Consider the following 23,375-nt stretch of genomic DNA (forward strand, 5'->3'; position numbering starts at 1 on the left):
AAATCGTAGTAATCCTTTAGTCTTCCAAGCTGAATAAGCTTGGTCTATAATAGGATAAAAAAAGCAATTGGATACAATAGGAATATTTAAAACAAACTGAGTCAACCCAAAAAATTTCCGAAATTGAAACCATATACGTAAAGTATGTTTAACTGTCGGGTTGTCAATTCATTTAGGCAATTTAGAAAGAGCAAAGGTAAGAGAAGTCCCTAAAATAGAACCCAATGCAAATCCTTGTACAGATTTAATTTCCAGGTTCTCCCAATGAGGGCTAAAAGATATATCCCAATCCTTTAACCAACATATCAAATATTGGATATTGACTGCCCAATAATAAAATCTAAAATTAGGCAATGCCAATCCACCTTCCTTCCTTGCCTTCTGTAAATATTTTTTACGTAACCTAGGATTTTTATTCTGCCATATATATGAGGAAATTTTTGAATCAACATTAGCAAAAAAGGATTTTGGAATAAAAATTGGTACTGCTTGAAATATATATAAAAACTTGGGTAAAATAACCATCTTAATAGCATTAATCCGACCTATCAGAGATAAAGATACCGGTGACCACTTAGTAAACAAACATTTAATCTGATCGATTAAGGGTAAAAAATTAACCTTAAATAAGTCCTTATAGTTTTTTGTGATTTTAATCCCTAAATAAATAAAAGAGTCATTAACTAATTTAAAAGGTAAATTTCCATAAATTGGAACTTGTCTGTTTGAAGGAAACAATTCATTCACTCTTATTAAGATTTAATTTATACCTGGAAAAATCACTAAATTGAGCTAACATTGATAAAACTGCAGGAATGGATTTCTCAGGATCAGAAATAAATAATAATAAATCATCTGCATATAATGATAGCTTATGTATATCTGTCCCATGATTAATGCCAAAAATGTTCTGTGATTCTCTGATAGCAATTGCCAAAGGTTCTAAAGCAATATCAAATAACAATGGACTAAGAGGGCAACCTTGTCTAGTACCCCGAAATAAATGAAAAAAAGGAGATCTTTGATTGTTAGTAACCACTGAGGCAACTGGAGTATGATATATCAGTTTAATCCAGGAAATGAATGTCAGACTAAAATTAAACTTCTCAAGCACATTAAATAGGTATGGCCATTCAACCCTAGCAAATGCTTTCACTGCATCTAATGAAATGACACATTCTGAAGTGCTATGTGAAGGAGTATAAACAATATTCAATAATCTCCTAACATTGAACAAAGAATAGCGATTTTTAATAAAACCAGTTTGATCTTCCGAAATAATTTGGGGTAATACCTTCTCCAGTCTGGAAGCCAGTAACTTGGAAAAGATCTTGGAATCTGCATTCAATAAGGATATTGGTCTATGCGATGCACAGTCAGTACGGTCTTTGTCTTTCTTCAATATTAAAGATATGGAAGCTCTATAAAAAGATTGTGGCAGATTGCTCAATCTAATTGCTTCTTCAAAAACCCTGCATAACCAAGGAGAAAGAGTAACAGAAAAACATTTTAAAAATTCTACTGTATACCCATCTGGACCTGGTGCTTTCTCAGAATTCATAGAGGAAATAACCCCTTTAATTTCTGCATCCGTAATAGGAGTTTCTACTATTAAAAGTTCTTCTGATGATAATTTTGGAAAATTCAATTTCCCAAGAAAATCATGCATGGTATTATGATCATGAGGGAATTCGGAATGATACAGGGAGGTATAAAAATCTTGAAATGATTTGTTTATCTCATCGTGGTTAACTGTCAGATCCCCATTCTGCTGACACCTTCTCAATTCAAGTCTCTGCCACCGCTATTATTTGATTGACGTTGGCGAGCTCTGACTTAATATCATGGAGCTGCTGCTTTATTTCTTTCTGGACCTCCATTATTTCTTTCAGGATTTCGAAGCTTTGCCGCTTCGCCTGGACGAGGCCCAGCAGCCGCCTCGTTAGGACGCGGTCGGGTAGGAGAGCTGCTCGCTGCATACCTCTCAGCCGCAGGCTCCGCAGTGTCGCTTTTTTTATTTCCATTCCTTTTCCCCATTCTTGCCCCTCTTTTCAGTTCAAATATTTTTTGAAAAATATTATATTTGATGGGATAACGGGGCTTAATACACATTTTTCCGGAGGACGCAGTGACTTAAGCTGCCATTCTCGACATTCTCTTGTGCCTCTAACTGTCCTCCTTCCCCTCCCTGCACCTGGCATCTTCCTTTCCAGTCCTGATGAAAAGTCTCAGCCCAAAGAGTTGACTATTTGTTCATTTCCATGGATGTTGTCTTACCTCCAGCATTCTGTGTATGTTGCTTTGGTTTTCCAGCTTCTATGGAATTTCTTGTGCAAGTATAGAGTGCCAAGAACAAAACTGCCCATTTCTTTGCCCAGGAATCCTTACCCCAGACCAGAAGCTCTTTATCCCATCTCCAGTATTCCTGGTTCACCTGGACCCTCCCCAATTCCTAAAAAGTTCCAGTGAAGAGGTTTTCTGCTCTTGTGACTCTGAAATGTCTTCTTCCTTCCTGAAATGTGACTTCCCCTCTACGATAGAGGAGTAGAGTTCTGAACTGCATTTCCTCTGTTTTGCACACAATTGCTTCACTCGCTCTCCTTTGCCCTCCCTGCCCCCCCCCCCACTGAACAAAAGTAGAGTTCCCCTGGCCTTCAACCCTAAGCCTTCACGTTCAAGTTCAAAGTCAATTTATTATTAAAAGTACATATATGTCACCAAGAGATTTATTTTCTTGTGGGCATTCACAGTAGGTACAAAGAAGCACGAGACAACCCATAAAAAGCTGCAAGTGATAGAGACAAACAACCAATGTGCAAAAGACTGCTCAAATACAAAAGAAAAGCAATAATTATCAAGAACATGAGCTGCAGAGTCCTTAAAAGTGAGCCCACAGGTTGTGAAGTCAGTTCAATGTTGAAGTGAGAGAAGTTATCCCCTTTGGTTCAAGAACCTGATGGTTGAGGGCTATTAATTGTTCTTGAACCTAGTGTAAGGGACACACCATTTCATAATACCATACATATTTTCCTTCACAATTTTTGCCAACTTTCACTTGTGGGCACCACGGTTGTGTAAGGGTTAGCATAACTCTATTCCAACTTGGGGTATTTACAGTTCAGAGTTTAATCCTGGTGTCCTCTGCATGGAGTTTTTACGTCCTCCCCGTGGAATGTGTGTGTTTCCTCTGGGTGCTTCTGTTTCCTCCTGTTGTCCAAAGGTGTTATGATCAGTTGGTTAATTGGTCATTGTAAATTGTCCCATGAATTAGGCTAGGGATAAGTTGACGGTTTGCTGGTGGAGCAGCTCGAAAGGCTGGAAAGGCCTATTCTGTGTTGTATCTCCAAACAAAATAACAAATAAAATAAGACATGATACCACCACCAGTCACTTCTTCCCCTCCCCTTTCTTCATTGTAAAGGACCACTCATTTTGTGATTTCCTGGTGCTGTGACTGTGACCAAAGTCACCAAAGAGACATTAAGCTGTAAATAGAAATCTTTATTCATCATAACATGTATTCTTCTGGATATCCTCATGGTAGAATCTCACAAACTCAAAAGTACATCAGATTTTTATACCATTAAGATCAATAGGTGATTCAACACAGTTTCTTTAGGTACAATGACATTGTTTAATACTTTGAGTTGACGGTGCTTCCTTTGATTTACAGTGAGAGACATCTCTGAATTTTCAAATATCTTTGCTGGTACACTTCCCTGAACTTGTTTTACAATGACGCAAATTACTTAAACATAGCCTGGAGTGATGCTGGGAAATGATCAAACCCATTTATCTTAACGTTTGGCTGATGCATATGCAATCTCATCGTCTGTGGGCCAGCCTGTGTAATTCACTTCAATTTACTACCTGCAATTTTCAATAAGAACTTAAGACCGGCTCTTGCTTGACGTATCTGCTATGTTCACATAACTTGAGAATTTTCTCTAAAACCTGGTCTGCTCTGTTGCCGGCTGCTATCCGCTGCATCCCATGCCACTTTCTCATGCAACCGGAGGGGATGCTATACCTGTCCATTCAGCTCTTCATTTCCAACCATTCCATGCAAAACAAAAAAGTAAGTGGTAACGTATGTGAAGTTTCAGAAGACCGGTGGGACTAGGTAGTATAATAGTTTGGTATGATCTAGATAGGCTTAATGGCCTGTTGCTGTGACCACCTAGTCATCTTATCAACAAAATAAAGCTCATGCCATGAAATAGAAGCTTAGTATGGATACAGAGTTGATAGAGAACAAACAACTGATTGGTTATTTACTGCAATGAAGAAAAAGAGTAGCTTTGCCCAGGGGTCAGTTTTCAGGTTTTTGTTTTGCATTAATGACCCAGATTCAGGCATCCACGGCCCAAGTTCTGAATTTGTGGATGATACATAAAATAACAATATGCACTTGTGGAGTGTGTAGATGCATTGTAGACAAATTTGGAGAGAGAAGAGATTATGCACTTTGATAGGAAGAATGAAGAGAACCAAGAAGGAGTAAAGGATGCTTTTGTAAAAAGGGGTGTAGAATCAGAAGACCTGGGTAATGCATACTGAAAGTGATGAGGCAAGGCAAGTAAGCATTAAACTAAAACATACAAAGATGTCACTTCTTTTGGCCATGCATAACCATCATTGTGAAAAAAGTACAAAACCAAGTTTGATTGTACAGTACTAGCTCCTGAAAAGTTACAAACACGAAGAAGTCTGAGATAATGGTAATCCAAAGCAACACACGCAAAATGCTGGAGGAACTCAGCGGGACAGGCAGAATCTATGGAAATGAACAAACGGTCGACGTTTCGGCTGAGACCCTTCTTCATGTTAGCCTGTTTTCTTCTTCCTGTCTTCTTCCTCCAATGTTTCAATGTTGACATTGCAAAAGCGTGACTATTACAATTGATATTTTCGGCTGTTCCAAGGCAGAACATATTTTAACGAGTGTTTAACTGTGCGGTACAGAATTCTTGGGGTAGGCGGTGGGCCCTTCAGAGTAAAGTTTAAAAAAAATCTCCATCACATTGCCGCAATGTAATAGCTTGGTGCACTGTAAAGCTGCCAGCAAAACTGGGGCAGAACGTGCTGCCCGGTGTTTTAAACACGACTGCGTAAGCAGAGCTGTACATATGCGAGCTCCATTTCCTGGATTAAGATTGTAGGCTGCGTATTTGCCAAGGTCAGACCCGATGGAAAAAAACCGTGAAGCTGATTGGTAATCAGTGGAGATGAATAGACCAGCTGCAACGTGTTTCTTTTCGCATAGTTCGTTGCACAGAAACAAGTGGATCTTTATTATTTTATAAATATAAAATTTCAGTGAGTGGCTTTTCGCGAATCTCGGCTCTGGTGGGAAAAGGGACTCAGATGTATTGGAACATCGAATGGTGATCTTGACTGCTGCACCAGCCCTTTTCTCTGTGGACCGGATAAAAGGTATTGGATTTCTTCTGTACGTTGTGTTCTTAATTCTGGCGTTTTCGCCTCGTTTGGCGATTTAAAATAAAAGGTAGATCCTCCTTTTCCTGTGCGATCGGCTTTTCCTTCGTGTAAATGTTTAAAATGAGAAAAAAAGGGGGGGTGGGGGGGGTGTTGTTCTTGGAAAGAGAAGACTACAACTCCCAGAAGTCAGCGGCGGGGCAACGCATGCGCTTTGTGCCTTCCCCTGACAGTGACGTCTTTCTCCACAGGGTACACACTTGAAAGGTAAAAGGTCGTCGTTGGTCGCTCAAAGAAACCCCCATGATTCCTATATGCCCAGTTGTTTCTTTTACGTATGGTAAGTGAAATTGACAACGTTAGAAAATAAAACTTATTTAAAAAACTTTAAAGAGAAAAGGTGCTGCTTGAGGAGAATGCAAAGGACTTGAGTAAAGAGCGGCTTTTTTTTGTTCCTGTTTGCTGATGCCGGGCGATGTGATGTGTGGTCTCTGATGTCTTACTGGTCTCTCCCTTTTCCCTCTTGTTTGTTCGGGCGCTTCGCGTGGTGCTCAGTGCCTGGCCGGCTAGGCGAAGATGCCAAAATGGCTACCAGTAACTACTTTGGATTTGCCCATGGTGGTGCTGCGCAGTACAGGTACGTTCTCACTGCACACATGCCGCGGCCTCCCTCGCACTCCATTCAAATCCACAGCCTCCCTCCCTCCCTCCCTCTCCAGTCCTTCGTTTATTCAATTTCACTGTCGCGGAGGGGGACAGAACCCCACTTAAAACACTGCGATTCAGTAAGGAATTGACCGCATGGTCTCTCTGATTCGAAGACTTGCTTTCTCCCTTTGTTATGCATAAATTAAAACTCCCTTTTGAATAGTCACAAAATGGCGACTTGGTGTGCGGTTTCGAATAATGCGGCTGGTTCGAGCTATTTATCCTGATTGAAATTAAACTCGCCCCTCCTGCCTCTTGAGCCGTAACTGTTCTGAGCGTTATCAACCCGTGCACTCCACTTTGATCTTCGTATTTTTAAAGAAAAATACCCTTGATTTGTAACGGTATCCCAGTCCGTTGCATGCAGACATCTATCATCAAACAGGTGCGACTGGCGTCCGAGCTCTTGGTGAATTAGTATGCAGGTGCAAAATAAAATTCAGAGTTTTCATTGTGGTGGTGGGGGGGTTGGGTTGCGAGTGAGGATAGAAACGAAGAATTTAGCCCACGTTCAGCATTCCATATGTGCAATTGGGTATTTCGGTTATATATTCACTGGCCCAGTCTAACCATTAATGTCACATTTGGATCTATTCCCAGTTCCAGTTTCACCAGAATTTTGACTGCACGTGCTGTCGGCAGGCTTTTTAAGTATTAATGTGGCGTGCTGCGATCTGATGCACGTTACGTATGGGAGTACATTATTTATACCAAGTTTCCAGTACTTTAAATTGCACTTCACGCAGCTTCCCAGAAAGGAGTTAACACACAGTGACAGCAGAAGGAAAATTTGAAGTCAAGTCTGGTGTCTTGGTTCAGAACCATGTCATTCACTATCAAATTCAGTGAAGTTATTGTGTACTATCACTGATCTGTAGGATTTCTGAACTGGGTGTTGCAGTGCTGTGATTGGGGTTGGTCATTAAAATGAGTTGGGATGAAATAGCAGCTGGGGGCCGATAATTGGAATTTGACCCTTATTCCCTACTGTTGAAAACATCATTGATTTGTTACTTCAATTCTTGAATGTTTTTAGAAATGGTTGATCACTATTCCATGATAACTATATTTTAGCACCATAAAATAGCACTTAAGTAAGCAATCTTGTAAAACTGGAAGCAACACACACAAAGTGCTGGAGGAGCTCAGCAGACCAGGCAGCATCTCTGGAAAAGAGCAAAAAGTCAACATCAGGACTGATGGTCTCAGCCCTAAGCACCAACTGTGTACTCTTTTCCATAGATGCTGCCTGGCCTGCAGAGTTCCTCCAGCATTTTGTGTGTGTCGCTTTGGATTTCCAGCATCTGTAGATTTTCTCGTTTGTAAAACTTAAAAGTTAAATTGTTACGTGTTAAAATACTTATTCTTGCTGCAGCAGTATTAATTGGCAAGTTTGATCACAACTGGTAAAGTATTGATTCCAAAGACCTCTATTTTTTTCTTATCCCTAGTGTGTTTTTTTAATACAAGTCTAACAGTTCTGTGGAGTAGGAGGGATTTTTGGTCTGGAATTTAGAGTCAAGCTTGCTTCTGGTGCAGTGGAATCAAATGTGGGGGCAAGAATGCAGGCCCACTGAAATCAAGAGATGGTAGTGCAGAATGTAGGTGTGATTGGTCAATGCATACTATCTGTGAGAACAAAAATAACTTGGATTGACAGGAACAGTCTTGGAGATAAATGAGGTGATGTTACCAGGGAGCATCAGACTGGTACTTTTATTTATGTGGTTGCTTTGGTTTGATGGGCAGTTGTATGTCTGTAAATATGTGGATTGACTTGGTAAATTTGAATTATTTTTCAGGCAGCCTGACTTTCCAGCAGAATGAGTATATAGTATGGTAAAATTTACTTTCTTTGAGACTGCTTACAATGCCTGGTTATGTTTTTGTCACACAAACCAACAGTCCATAGAGTTGTTTTGTATTTTAACCACAGAAACAGGGTAATTTTATTTCAAAAATTTGTGTACTATCTTCTACCAATGGAAAGAATTGTTTAAAAAATGTTTTTGGGCATAACTTATTAAAAGGATTGGTCATATGCACACTTTCCCATTGGGATACAAAGTACTTTCAGGAGAGCTTTGAGTGCTGGTAACTGTACCTGTACTTGAGGTAAGAATAGATGGCAGGTTTGGCAGTGTTTATGGAAAAGCATAAACAGTCGATGTTTTGGGCTGAGACCCTTCATCAGGTCTGGGATTTTCATGTCTCTTCTGTGAAAATTATAGACAATAGGTGCAGAAGTAGACCATTCGGCCCTTCAAACCTGCACCGCCATTTTGTGATCATAGCTGATCATCTACCATCAATACCCGGTTCCTGCCTTATCCCCATATCCCTTGATTCCCCTATCCATAAGATACCTATCTAGCTCCTTCTTGAAAGTATCCAGAGAATTGGCCTCCACTGCCTTCTGAGTGGCAGATCATTTACTTCAGCATTTTTCTGCACTCATCCCAAGTCACTTTATTCTATTAAAACACGAAAATCTGTTGCTCTTTCTTGAATTAACATAGAAACAAAGCTTTCAGAGTCCTCAGACAAATAATTCTGGAGATACTTTTTTTGTATGATACTATTCTTTGTATGAAGAAACACTTTTTCTAACCCTTATTTTGGTTTTAGACACTCAAGATCAGGGTAACATTAATTTCAGAATCTGCAGTCTTTGCTATTCTATGTGGTGCATCTATAGAACTTTGTCAGTTTTAGATAACATGCCAAATCTTCGATAAACTCCAAAGTAGAGAAGCTGCTGCTTTCTTTGTAATGACACTGACATGCTGGTCCCAGGACAGATACACTGAAATGATAACACCAAGAAATTTAAAATTGCTGACCTTATCTCTGATTTCCCTGATGACGTCCGTTTTCCTCATCCTGAGTCAATAATCAGTTCTGGTTTTGCTGATGTTGAGTGAGGGGTGGTTGTTGTGGCAGTATTAAGCCGGATTTTCAATCTGCCTCCCATGTGCCAATTTGTCACCACCTTTGATTTGAGCAATAACAGTGATGTAATTGGCAAACTTAAATATGCCATTGCAGTTGTACCTAGCCTCAGTCAGAAGTATAAAATGATTAGTGCAGGGGACTAAGCACATGGCCTTATAGGGCACCTGTACAGATGGTGATTGTGGAAGAGAAGTTGCCAATCCTGACTGACTGGGGAAGTGAGGAAATCGAGGTTCCAGTATCTGGGCATAGGTTTTGGAGCTTATTGACTAGTTTTGAGGGGATAATGGTGCTGAATGTTGAGTTGTAGTCAGTGAAGAGCATTCTGATGTGTACATCTTTCACTGTCCAGATGTTCCAGGGCTGAGTGAAGAGCCAATTTGATGGCAGTTGCTGTTGCCCTGTGGTGACAGTAGGCAAATTGGAGCATGTCCATGTCATTAATAGGCAGGAGCTGATGTATTTCATAACCAGCCTCTCAAAGCACTTTACTACAGTGGAGGTAAGTGCAACTGGACGATAGTCCTTGAAGCAGGTTACCACGTTGTTGTGCACTGATGATTGAAGCCTGCTTGAAACAGGTGGCCATCTCAGTCTGATGAAGCTAGAGGTTAAAGATGTCAGTAAATACTCCAGCCAGTTGTTTAGCACTGATTCTCAATACCATCTGGGTCAGATGTTGTTTGGTGGATTCTGTTTCCTTCCTGAAGGGTACTCTTTAACGTCAGCCTCAGAGTCTGAAATCATGTGGGTATTGAGGGCAGTGGGAGTTTGTGAAGATGTCTCAAAGTGAGCAGAAAAAGCATTGAGCTCATCTGGGAGTGCAATCTTATTGCATCATCTGCTTGTGTATTATGAAATGAGAGCTGGGGAAAAATATTTCTTTTTGCATGAATTCCTTGACAATGATTTTTTATCTAATCTCATTTCTGGCTAATGATCGACAGAAAGGAGACATGATTGAGGAAGATTATGATAGGTATAGGGTAGATAGCCAAAATCTTTTACCCGAGTCAAAATGTCTAATATTAGAGGGCATGCATTTAAGGTGAGGGGATAAATTCAAAGGAGCTTTGCAGGGCAATTATTTTTTCACAAGAGCAGCCTGAAATGTGCTGCCCGGATGGTGGTGGAAGAAAATATGATAAGTGCATTTAAAAGCTCTTGGGTGGTTATGTGAATGTGCAGAGAATGGAGGACTATGGTCATTGTGTAGATTGAGGGGATTAGTTTTGTTACACTGTCAGTTACTACTTTAATTAGTTTGGCACAGCATTGTGGGCTGGAGGGTCAGTTCTTGTGTTGTTTAGTTACCTGAATGGCCACAACCTGGTAGTCCCTTGTAAATTCACGAAAAAGAGTGATTAATTTAAGGGAACTGAAGGATATCGAGTCAGTGCAGTGACGTGGTACTGAGGTGACAGGTCAACCATGATCTTACTGAATGGTGGAGCAGGCAGAAGGAACCAAATTACCTACTATTTGTGGTATCCCTACGTAGCTTTATTTGGGGGAAAAAAATCATTGAATACTTTTTAGTATCTGTTACACTTTGTAAAAATTTGTGCACTTCCCAGCTATAATTTTACTCATTTCAAGAATGTCATTGCACACTGCACTGTGAATCTTAAAATAGCGAACTATTCCAATGCTTTCATGACTGGCATCTCTGCATTCTCTAAACTAGAGCTCATCCAAACTTGTACTGCCTATGTTCTAACCCATATCATATTCTGTAGCTTGCTGAGTTATATTCGCTTCAGTGTCAATCTCTCCAAAATCTGAATCCCACCCGTTTTCCTTTAGTTTGATGTCATCAATCTCCTTGATTTTTTTTTATTGCTCAATAGTGGCTAAATCCTATGGAGTTTCTGTCCTGTACTGTATTTAGCTGCATGTACTTGAAATCGGAATCGGGTTTAATATCACTGGCATATGTCGTGAAATGTGTTAACTTTACTGCAGCAGTAAAATGAAATAATAATAAGCACTTTATTGATCCCAAGTGGGAATTTTCATTACAGTAGCAACATTTAAAAATACGCTTAGCAATGTGCAGACTTAACTAATAATAAAGTACAGAGTAATCATATACACATTCATGTACCACTGTGCAAAAATAATGTACGAAATAAAACAGACTTTTGAACTATGATGTGTGTTCTCCTGTTGTACAGAGATGAACTGTTATATATGCTTATAGCATTTGGTAGGAATGATTTTCTGTAAGATCTATGTGACAGCGGAACTGAATGGGTCTGTTTGAAAAGGTGCTTCGCTGCTTATTCAGTAGGTCATGGAGAGGGTGTGCCATAATGGATAACAGTTTGTTTAACGACCTCCTATCACCACTAATTCAAAAGTTGTAGCCAAGGACAGATCCAGATTTTTTGATGGGTTTATTTGTCTTTTTGCATCACCAGCACAGCACCAATGCTGCTCCCCCATTATAAAGCAGCAAACAAGACTGCACTTGCTACAACAGACTGGTAAAAGATCTCCAACATCCTGCTGCACACATTGAAGGATCTCAGCTTCTTTAGAAAATAGTCTGCTCATCCCCTTCTTGTAAACAGCCATGGTGTTGGTTTTCCAGTCAAGTTTGTTGTCGAGGTGAACACTCAAAGTGTTTGTATGCCACCACTGCACCCTCTTCTCCCAGAATGTATACAGGATTCGTCACAGTCCCTTTCCTCCTAAAATCAATCACCATATTCCTGGTTCAGGCCACATTCAGGAGTAGGTGATTCCTCCCGCACCATTCTACAAATGTGTCCACCAGTCCTCTGTACTCCGACTCCTGCCCATCTCTGATACACCCAACCACCACAGAGTCATCAAAGAACTTCTGCAAGTGGCCAGACTCAGAGTTTTACTAATTCTGAGGGGTACAGTGTGAACAGAAATGCAGACAGGACAGTCCCCTAAGGTGCCCCAATGCCACTCACCACCAACTCAGACAGAGAATTACCCAGCTGTACAATCTGGGATCTATCTGTCAGGTAGACAGTAATCCAGGAGATAGTGGATTTGTCTACTCCTGTCCTTTGCAACTTGCGAAAAAGAGTTTGTATTTTTCCTCTTTATATCTGATAAAAAGTTGTCAAAATGTGGCTGATCTGTGTTATAATTTAGTTATACGTCGGAACAGTCAGTGAAGTGTTCAGCAAATATTAGCAGAACAGTGGGCCATGGGTCTTCTCAAGTAGGAAAACTAATTTGAATGTGTTGTGTTGAAAAATATTTCATCATTGCCAAGGCTCATCCATGAAACTTGACTGATTGACCAAAGAATCTCTGGAATTGTATTCCAGTAAAGTTGGTACCCAGGAGCTGAGGTGAAAATTTGAATTTTGAGTGGGAATCTTCATGAGGAACATGAGTTGCTCTCTGAACAGAATGTAGGTGCTGGCTACCAGTAATTGGAAGTGGATTTAGAAATTATCAGGATTGGTGACCTTATTTTCCCCCCAATGTACTGTCCAGTTTTCATACATAACATGTATGTGGTAAAAATTAATAGAGGTCATGATACTAGACAAGTGAACCAGGAGCATGGACTAATAGTCAAGAGAGAAGAGTTTACGATCTGGACCCAGTACATTATCGTTAACTCATTTCTTAGAAATTACCTTGTAAAGCTTACTGGAATTAAGGATGGTCAATCTTCGACAGCACTGGAGTTCTGTGAATGATTTGGGGAATACAGAATCTTGAAGAAAAAATAAGTGATCATGTGTGCTTTTATTAAAACATTAATAATCTTTTGAATGCTTATGGTTAAATATTCAAATGTCATAGTTGACATTTGCATTTCGAGTGGGAAATTTAATTTAAAAACACTTATGTCGGTCCAAATAATCCATGCCCAACGTGTAATCTTATCAATATGTCCTTCCATTCTGTTCTGTGTTATGAGTATTATCCTTAAATACAGCTTTGTTTTGCACCTCAGTTATGATTTATGATCAGACATCTATTTTTTTTCTAATTTTAACAAAAACATTTTCTGTGTTGCTTATTGGAATTACTAATATCCATCTTAAACCTCCTTTCAATTCACCTGTGAGCAGGAGTGTCTTTAAAATAAAATTTAATATTGTGGCATAATGAGGTATTAGTGGAAAAGCTTTGTCTGACCTAAGTGTTAACCGTTTAAAAGTGAAGTTTAGTGAGAATCCAGAGCCAAAATCTTAGTGGTAAAGCAGTCTGAAAATTTTCAGAAAAGAATTTCATTCAATAAAAAGCATTCTGCTTTTAACAAAGTATAGCTTCATGTATATAACTTCAAGATTAACCCAAATGAAAAATGTAGCTGGACTTCATGTTAGATTTATTTGAAAATTCATGCCTGTAATGCTTTTTTGCACCTGTTTGGACTAAGGATACTCACTTTGTAATCTTAAAAGTTCCCCTCCATGCCTTCACTCTCATGCTGTGCTCCATTTAAAAGGCATTGCATATTTGTACATTTTGCAAGATCTTGTTTTAGGATTATGCACAAAACTAACTAAATTCATGTTTCAAAAAATCAAGTGCATATTAGTTTACTGTTAAATATTTATCTACTTGTATTTTGATGCATAATTTTGTAACTTTTACAGATGTTATGAATGCTAATTTCAAGGTCTTGAAAGAATGCTTTTGAGCAGCTCTTAATGCAAAATCATGTGAAAGGCATGGGTACTCAGCTTTATACATGCTTTATGAAAGGGAAATTCTGTTAAGCTAAGTTGTTATTAGTTATTTTAAGGATGTAACCAGCAAGATAGATGAGGATCCAGATTGTATAATAGACTCAGATTTTGAAGCACTTCCAAAACTTGCTACATAAAATTACACTATGAGCTTAGCTTATGGGACAGAAGTTAATATTATTGTGGCTGGAGGACTAATTGTCAAAAAGCAAAAATTATGGATATATGTTAAAGAAATTCTGCAGATACTGGGAAATCAGGGCAGCACATACAAAATGCTGGAGGAATTTAGAGGGACAGGAGGCACCTATGAACAATTGATGTTTTGGGTCTTGACCTAATCTGCTGAGTTCCAGCATTTTGTGTGTTTTATGGATAACTGGACCATTTTTGAGTTGGCAAGCAGTAATAATGCTTCATGAATCAGTTTTGAACTTCAGTTATTTAGATTCTACACCAGCCTTTTAAGGGATAGATGAACACTGAAAGTCTGGATATCTAAAGTATAATTACTTCTTTGAAAAGAACAGATAAATGGTGGAAAATGTTGGATAGGAATCTTGGCAGTGATGACGTCAACCTTTACAGTACATGTAATTGGGTAAATAAAGGGTTACTTTAAGCTCTTCCTATTAACTTGTTCTTGAAGTTAAATTATATTTATTCATGGCAAGTTCATAAGAAAAAAAGTACTGTATTCTTCAGATTTTGTATCCTGTAAGTACAAAGCAGGTTCTCATTGGCAAACTAGATCACTTGCTCAGCATAATGTTGCTGGAGTGAGGGGAACATGTTTGCAACATTAACTTGTAACTGTGGTTACAGGCAGAATTCCAGCTAACCGATTCGATTTATTTTGGCTAGCAGCTCTGTATCACATACAAGAGAAAATGATGGGAGTAACAAATTCTTCCTGTTCATTGTTTAATAATTGTAAAGGTTCTTCCAAAATTTAACAACTAGTTCTTTTAGGACTAATGCTTAAAAGTCAGCTAAGAGAAAAGTGCTTCTTTATTGGCATTTGAAGCATTTTTGACAAAAAGCTATTTACATTTGAGTTCTTCATTCCTAGATTTTTTGTTTTAATTTTCTGTTTGCAAAAGTATAATAAAGTACTATCATGTGTCAAACTTGCTTGAATACTAAATACAGGAAATTCCTTTATGGACTACAGCAAAAATGTCCGACGCTTTATCCTCCTTTCGATTTCTTTATTTTCAGTTGTATCCAGTTTTCTTATTAGTGTAGGTATTTCTGAATTTTTCCCAAGAAGTTTGTTCTCAGATGAGTGCAATATCATCTGAATATGCCTTTTTTTCTGACCGTGCAAACATGACTCTTTTCAGTGGTATCTCAAGTGTTTGCAAATCCTGAGGACTGAAATGGTAAATTTCTTCTGCTTTCTTGCCCCTCTGTGCCTGAAGCAGAGAGTCCACTTTTATTCATACACTATGTCATAAGGTCACTGTAGTAAAATATGCTAACTGAAAATGAAAAAGCGGGCTATTGCTGGAGAGGTTTTATGCTTATTGCGTGTAGGATTTAATAGGGGAGATAGTGAGGAGAAGAGAAATTGTTAGTGGGAGCAAGTTCCTTTAAAATGAAAGTTGGGTGTTTTAGGGATGTTGTAAGAAAGTGCTTCACACGGGGCATTGAAATTCTGGAGCACTCTAATCTTGCATAGTTCATTAGTGATTAAGGGAGACTTCCAATCTGTGCTAATTTGGCTTCCAACAAGGATGCATGCATGTAATTGGTGATGGATTGGAGAGGTTGGAGTTCTCATTTTAAATAGAAAAAGCCAAGAAAATTTAAAACTGAGACAATCGTGAGTAGTTCAGCCAGGGTGAATAAAGAGAATGATCCCCTCCCATTGTCGCCAATTATTACAGGAGCACCATCAAGAGTGTCCTGACCAGCTATATCACCGTCTGGTACAGAAATTGCAAGGCATCTGACCGCAAGTCATGACAAAGGATTGTGAGGACTACTGAGTGGATCATCAGGGTCTCTCTTCCACCCATGAGCAATATGAGAGATTTTTATCAGGAGTGCTGTGTGCAAGTTGTCAGTATTGTCGATGATCTTTCCCATCCATCCAACAATTTCTTTGACCCCTACCGTCGGGCAGAAGGTGCAGCAGAATTAGGGAAATGACTTGTTAGGATGGGAAATGGCTTCTTCCCCCAGGCTGTAAGGCTACTAAACTCTGTGCCACAATCTAGGTCTCATCATGTATGAAGCACTGGTAGTCCTGTTTACTTTTTAACATGAAAGTGTACCTATTTATTTGCTAATTTGTGGTAATATTCCTTTCTGTTCAATGTGTGAGCTAAAGATGCTGTGTTGTGCTTCTCAATCTGGAGGAATATTGTTTTGTTTGACAGTTTACTTGTGTATGGTTGAATGACAATAAAGTGAATCGGTCATCCTGAAATGGATCCCTTATGGAGGGATTACCTACTGAGTCAGTGTGGGTGGAAGTCAGAAACAGGAAGGGGGCAATAACTACTGGGTATTTTTTATATAGACCCTCCTCTTCTCCCCTCTCCCCATAGTAACAGATTCATTAAGGAGCAGATAGGGAGGCAGATAGGTGGAGTTTTTAGGTGTGTTCAGGAAGGTCTCCTGACACAATATGTAGAGCCAGCTGGAGGAGAGGTTGTAATTGATCTGGTATTGGGAAATGAGGTTAATTCCCAGGATGGCGGGACTGTCATATGTTGAAAGATTGGAGCGACTGGGCTTGTATACACTGGAATTTAAAAGGATGAGAGGGGATCTGATTGAAACATATAAGATTATTTAGGGATTGGACACGCTAGAGGTAGAAAGCATGTTCCTGATGTTGGGGGAGTCCAGAACCAGAGGCCACAGTTTAAGAATAAGGGGTAGGCCGTTTAGAATGGAGTTCAGGAAAAACTTTTTCACCCAGAGAGTTGTGGATCTGTGGAATGCTCTGCCTCAGAAGGCAGTGGAGGCCAATTCTCTGGATGCTTTCAAGAAAGAGTTAGATAGAGCTCTTAAAGATAGCGGAGTCAAGGGATATGGAGAGAAGGCAGGAACAAGGTACTGATTGTGGAAGATCGGCCATGATCACATTGAACAGCGGTGTTGGCTCGAAAGGCCGAATGGCCCACTCCTGCACCTATTGTCTATTGAGCCTGATCAGGTGTCATCTCTCAGTGGAAGAGCATTTTGGAGGTAGTGCTCACAACTCCATCTCCTTTACCATAGCACTGGAGAGGGATAAGAGCAGACAATTTGGGAAAAATGTTTAATTGGGGTAGGGGAAAATATAATGCTATTAGGCAGGAACTTGGGAGCACAAATTGGGAGCAGATTTTCTCAGGAAAATGCACGGCAGAAATGTAGCAAACGTTCAGGGAATATTTGCATGGCGTTTTGCATAGGTAGGTTTCATTCAGGCAGAGAAAGGATGGTAGGGTAAAAGAATGATGGTGTGCAAAGTATGTTGAAAATCTAGTTAGAACATAGAGATTTACAGCACATACAGGCCCTTTGACTCACAATGTTGTGCCGACTATGTAACCTACTCTAGAGACTGCCTAGAATTTCCCTAGAGCACAGCCCTCTATTTTTCTAAGCTCCATGTATCTATCATCCTCTGGTTCTCCAAGGAGAAAAGGCCAAATACACTTAACCTATTCTTATAAGGTACACCCTCCAATCCAGGCAACGTCCTTGTAAATCTCCTCTGCACTCTCTCTTTAGTATCCATATCCTTCCTGTAGTGAGGTGACCAGACTGAACATAGTACTCCAAGTGGTCGTTAAAAAGAAGAAAGATTCAAGAAACTAGCTACTGATAGAGTGAAAAATAAGAGGTTGTCAGGAAGGAGCTTGAGAATGAAATTAGGAGAGCTAGAAGGGGCCATGAGAAGGCCTTGGTGAACAGTATTAAGGAAAACCCTAAGGCATTCTATAAGTTTGTTAATTAGGTCATTTAAGGGTGAAATTATGAGGGTACAGAATCTTTATGTTCCTGTTAGGGTGAAAGGAAAGGTTAAAGGTTTGAGAGCACCATGGTTTTCAAGGGATATTAGAAATTTGGTTCAGAAAAAGAGGGATGTCTACAATAGATATAGGCAGCATGGAGTAAAGGAATTGCTCGAGGAATATAAAGAATGTAAAAGGAATCTTAAGAAAGAGATTAGAAAAGCTAAAAGAAGATACGAGGTTGGTTTGGCAAATAAGGTGAAAGTAAATCCGAAAGGTTTCTACAGTTATATTAAAAGCAAGAGGATAGTGAGGGATAAAATTGGCCCCTTAGAGAATCAGAGTGGTCAGCTATGTGTGGAACCGAAGGAGATGGGAGAGATTTTGAATGATTTCTTCTCTTCGGTATTCACTAAGGAGAAGGATATTGAATTGTCTAAGGTGTGGGAAACAAGTAAGGAAGTTATGGAACCTATGACAATTAAAGAGGTGGAGGTACTGGCGCTTTTAAGAAATTTAAAAGTGGATAAATCTCCGGGTCCTGACAGGATATTCCCCAGGACCTTGAGGGAAGTTTGTGTAGAAATAGCAGGAGCTCTGACGGAGATCTTTAATATGTCATTAGAAATGGGGATTGTGCCGGAGGATTGGCGTATTGCTCATGTGGTTCCATTGTTTAAAAAGGGTTCTAGAAGGAAGCCTAGCAATTATAGACCTGTCAGTTTGACATCAGTGGTGGGTAAATTAATGGAAAGTATTCTTAGAGATAGTATTTATAATTATCTGGATAGACGGGATCTGATTAGAAGTAGCCAGCATGGATTTGTGCGTGGAAGGTCATGTTTGACAAACCTTATTGAATTTTTTGAAGAAGTTACGAGGAATGTTGACGAGGGTAAGGCAGTGGATGTAGTCTATATGGACTTCAGCAAAGCCTTTGACAAAGTTCCACATGGAAGGTTAGTTAAGAAGGTTCAGTCGTTAGGTATTAATGCTGGAGTAATAAAATGGATTCAACAGTGGCTAGATGGGAGATGCCAGAGAGTAGTGGTGGATAATTGTTTATCGGGATGGAGGCCGGTGACTAGTGGGGTGCCTCAGGGATCTGTTTTGGGCCCAATGTTGTTTGTAATATACATAAATGATCTGGATGATGGGGTGGTAAATTGGATTAGTAAGTATGCCGATGATACTAAGGTAGGAGGTGTTGTGGATAATGAGGTGGATTTTCAAAGCTTGCAGGGAGATTTATGCCGGTTAGAAGAATGGGCTGAACGTTGGCAGATGGAGTTTAATGCTGAGAAGTGTGAGGTTCTACATTTTGGCAGGAATAATCCAAATAGAACATACAGAGTAAATGGTAGGGCATTGAGGAATGCAGAGGAACAGAGAGATCTAGGAATAACTGTGCATAGTTCCCTGAAAGTGGAGTCTCATGTAGATAGGGTGGTGAAGAGGGCTTTTGGAACGCTGGCCTTTATAAATCAAAGCATTGAGTACAGAAGTTGGGATGTAATGCTAAAGTTGTACAAGGCATTGGTAAGGCCAAATTTGGAATATTGTGTGCAGTTCTGGTCACCGAATTATAGGAAAGATATCAATAAATTAGAGAGAGTGCAGAGACGATTTACTAGGATGTTACCTGGGTTTCAGCAATTAAGTTACAGAGAAAGGTTGAACAAGTTAGGTCTCTATTCATTGGAGCGTAGAAGGTTGAGGGGGGATTTGATCGAGGTATTTAAAATTTTGAGAGGGATAGATAGAGTTGACGTGAACAGGCTGTTTCCATTGAGAGTAGGGGAGATTCAAACTAGAGGACATGATTTGAGAGTTGGGGGGCAGAAGTTTAAGGGAAACACGAGGGAGTATTTCTTTACTCAGAGAGTGATAGCTGTGTGGAATGAGCTTCCTGTAGAAGTAGTAGAGGCCAGTTCAGTTGTGTCATTTAAGGTAAAATTGGATAGGTATATGGACAGGAAAGGAGTGGAGGGTTATGGGCTGAGTGCGGGTAGGTGGGACTAGGTGAGATTAAGGGTTCGGCACGGACTAGGAGGGTCAAGATGGCCTGTTTCCGTGCTGTGATTGTTATATGGTTATAACAAGAGGACGAGCCGTGTGAGAATTGGACCAATCAGGTGCGATAGGGGAAAAGTGTGCATGGAGTCAGAGGGGGTAGTGGAGATACTTAATGAATACTTTGATTGAGAATTCACCAGTGCAAAGGTCCTTGGCAATTGTGGAGATGACTTACAGCAGAAACACTTTAGCATATAGACATTAAGAAAGAGGATGTGCTGGAGCTATTGAAAAGCATTAAGTTAGATAAGTTGCCAGGACCAGATGAGATATACCCTAGGCTACGGTGGGAAGTGATGGAGGAGAATGCTGAGTCTCTGGTGATGATCTTTGCATTATCAATAGGGATGGGAGAAGTTCTGGAGGATTGGAGGGTCACAAATGTTGTTCCCTTGTTCAAGAAAGGGAGTAGAGATGGCCCAGGAAATTATAGACCTGTGAGTCTTACTTCAGTGGTAGGCAATTTGTTGGAGAAGATCCCAAGAGGCAAGATTTATGAGCATATGTAGAGGCATAATCTGATTCGGGATAGTCACCATGGCTTTGTCAAGGGCAGGTCATGCCTCATGAGTCTGATTGAATTCTTTTGAGGATGTAACAAAACACGTTGAAGGTAGAGCAATGGATGCAGTGTATATGGATTTCAGTAAGGCATATAAGGTTCCCCATGCAAGGCTCATTTAGAAAGTAAGGAGACGTGGGAATCAAGGAGACCTTGCTTTGTGGATCTAGAATTGGCTTCCCCACAGAAGGCAAAGGGTGGTTGTAGATGGTTCATAATCTGCATGGAGGTCAGTGACCAGTGTGTTCCACAGGGATCCCTCTTTTTTTTTTATAAATGACCTGAATGAAGTAGAAAGGTGGGTTAGCAAGTTTGCTGATGACACAAAGGTTTGGGGTGTTGTGAATAGACTGGAGGGTTGTTAAACGTTACAGCAGGACATCAAAAGGATGTGGAACTGGGCTGAAAGTGGCAATTGGAGTTCAACCCAGATAAGTATGAAGTGGTTCATTTTGGGGTCAAATTTGAAGATGGAATATAGTGTTAATGGTAAGACTCTTGGAATTGTGGAGGATCAGCAAGATCTTGGGGTCTGTGTCCATGGGACTCTCAAAGCTATTGGGCAGGTTGACTGTGTTAAGAAGGTGTATGTTGTGTTGGCATTCATCAACCATGGGATTGAGTTCAAGAGCAATGAGGTAATATTACAATTATATAAGAAATTGGTTAAACCCCACTTGGAGTACAGGTTTCCCCCACTATTCGAAGGTAGAGCATTCCTATGAAATGGTTCGTAAGCCAGAATGTTGTAAAGTGAAGAAGCAATTACCATTTATTTATATGGGAAAAATTTGTGAGCGTTTGCAGACCCAAAAAATAACCTACCAAATCACGCCAAATAACACATAAAACCTAAAATAACAGGAACATATACTAAAAGTAGGAATGATCTGATAAATCCATCATCTGACAGTCCATATAAGGTAGGAATACTTTTCTGTAATTATTGCAGCACTGTCCAGCGTAGCGAAAATCTCACGCAAGCGCTCTCAGCAGCACTGTCAATAGACAATAGACAATAAGTGTAGGAGTAGGCCATTCGGCCCTTCGAGCCAGCATCACCATTAAATCAGCTATGATCATCCACAATCAGTAACCCGTTCCTGCCTTCTCCCCATATCCCTTGACTCCACTATCTTTAAGAGCTCTATCTAACACTTTCTTGAAAGCATCCAGAGAATTGGCCTCCACTGCCTTCTGAGGCAGAGCATTCCATAGATCCATAACTCTCTGGGTGAAAAAGTTTTTTCTGAACTCTGTTCTAAATGGCCTACCCCTTATTCTTAAACTGTGGCCTCCGGTTCTGAACTCCCTCAACATTGGGAACATGTTTCCTGCCTCTAGCGTGTCCAATCCCTTAATAATCTTATATGTTTCAATCAGATCCCCTCTCATCCTTCTAATTTCCAGTGTATACAAGCCCAGTCGCTTCAATCTTTCAACATATTACAGTCCCGCCATCAGGGGAATTAACTTCATAAACCTACGCTGCACTCCCTCAATAGCAAGAATGTCCTTCCTCAAATTTGGAGACCAAAACTGAACACCATACTCACCAGGGCCCTCTTTGCTCCTATACTCAACTCCCCTTGTTATGAAGGCCAACATGCCATTAGTTTTCTTCACTGCCTGCTGTACCTGCATGCTTACATTCAGTGACTGATGTACAAGAACACCTAGATCTTGTTGTACTTCCCCTTTTCTTAACTTGACACCATTCAGATAGTAATCTGCCTTCCTGTTCTTGCCACCAAAGTGATAACCTCACATTTATCCACATTAAACTGCATCTGCCCACTCACCCAACCTGTCCAAGTCACCCTGCGTTCTCCTAACATCCTCCTCATATTTCACACTGCCACCCAGGCAAACACACTCTGTGCAAGCACTCTCAGCAAAAACACTCGGCGCAAGCGCTCTTGGCAAAAGCACACTCGCCACTAACCTTTAAACTATGAAGCTGCCAAATCATACCAAATAACACATAAAAATACACAACCTATATAAAGTAGAAATAATGTACGTCCAGTGTAGTTTCACTTACTGAAATTGGGAAGACAGTGAGTACACTGATGGTGTGTTAGGCTGAGTTGTCGGAGGTTTGGGGTGGTGGGAGACTGGGGTGTCATCTCATCGTCGTCTGTTTCCATCAGGGCAGGCAGGTCTCCTTCTTCTATGTCTGCCTGCCTTGATGTTGAAGGTCGAGTTTCGTTGTCTGCTGTGGCTGATGCAGAATGCTTGAAAAACAACAGTATGCTTGACTGCTTAGCCTCGCGCATTTTTCTATCATACAGTTCTCTGTAAGCACTCAAACCATCCTGCAAATGTGCCCTAAACCTACGTACCCTTTCAAAATTTTCTGCACTTATCAAATTTTCAAAATTTACTTTTCTGCGGTCATTCCAGCATTGTCAATCACAGCGAAAATCTCACGTAGTGGCTTCACGTTCAGTTCCTGGACGATTTCACTTTCGAACCGTTTGCTACTGCATTTGGCTTCAATTGTTATCCTTTCCTCCTCTTCAGCTCTTCATCTGTCAGTTCTTGGTCATGGGATGCCAAAACCACTTCAACATCATCTTTGTCAACTTCCACAAACCCATTGCCAAACTCACTATATTCTTACTTTGTTCACCACGATCGAAACACTTTATTATGTCTAGTTTTACGCTAAATGTAGCATCCTTACGCACTCTTTTAGCCTTTTCCAATACCTTAGAATTCATCTTGCTAACGGATGCAGAAAATAAATCGACATAAAGCACAGATGGTCACAGGCACGTGTTTAAGCAATGCCGGCTAGAATGCAGTTCCGAGGGAGGAGCTTGGCTGCTCGGCGCGCACGCTGCCTTTTTTCATAACACTGAAAACTCCTGTTAGTGAAAACAGGTAACTAATGTAGGTCTTTCGTAACAGCGAGGTGTAGTAAAGTGACTGTTCGAAAAATGAGGGACACCTGTACTGTGTTCAATCATCTCA

At 40.2% G+C, this 23,375-nt stretch overlaps 1 protein-coding gene and 1 non-coding gene across 4 annotated transcripts in view; both read left to right on the forward strand.

Moving 5' to 3' along the window:
- The first annotated feature begins 3,595 nt into the window (after nt 1-3,595).
- Nucleotides 3,596-23,375, forward strand: part of zfr (zinc finger RNA binding protein) — a 69,904-nt gene continuing 50,124 nt past the window's right edge. The window contains exons 1-3 of one of the 3 annotated variants that reach the window (XR_009515729.1): nt 3,596-5,436; nt 5,691-5,779; nt 5,995-6,076. Coding sequence is in view for 2 of the 3 variants with exons in the window: in XM_059989641.1 (XP_059845624.1) it covers nt 5,743-5,779; nt 5,995-6,076 (119 nt within the window). In the remaining variant the exon portion in view is untranslated. The remainder of the gene's footprint in view (nt 5,437-5,690; nt 5,780-5,994; nt 6,077-23,375) is intronic. The other 2 variants (XM_059989641.1, XM_059989640.1) reach the window with 2 other exon arrangements.
- LOC132405103 (small nucleolar RNA SNORA66) lies at nt 14,540-14,685 on the forward strand. The gene has a single exon (XR_009515754.1). It is a non-coding gene; the product is annotated as a small nucleolar RNA SNORA66 (small nucleolar RNA).

The sequence above is a fragment of the Hypanus sabinus genome, chromosome 14 (assembly GCF_030144855.1).
Source record: "Hypanus sabinus isolate sHypSab1 chromosome 14, sHypSab1.hap1, whole genome shotgun sequence".
Taxonomy (NCBI): Eukaryota; Metazoa; Chordata; class Chondrichthyes; order Myliobatiformes; family Dasyatidae; genus Hypanus; species Hypanus sabinus.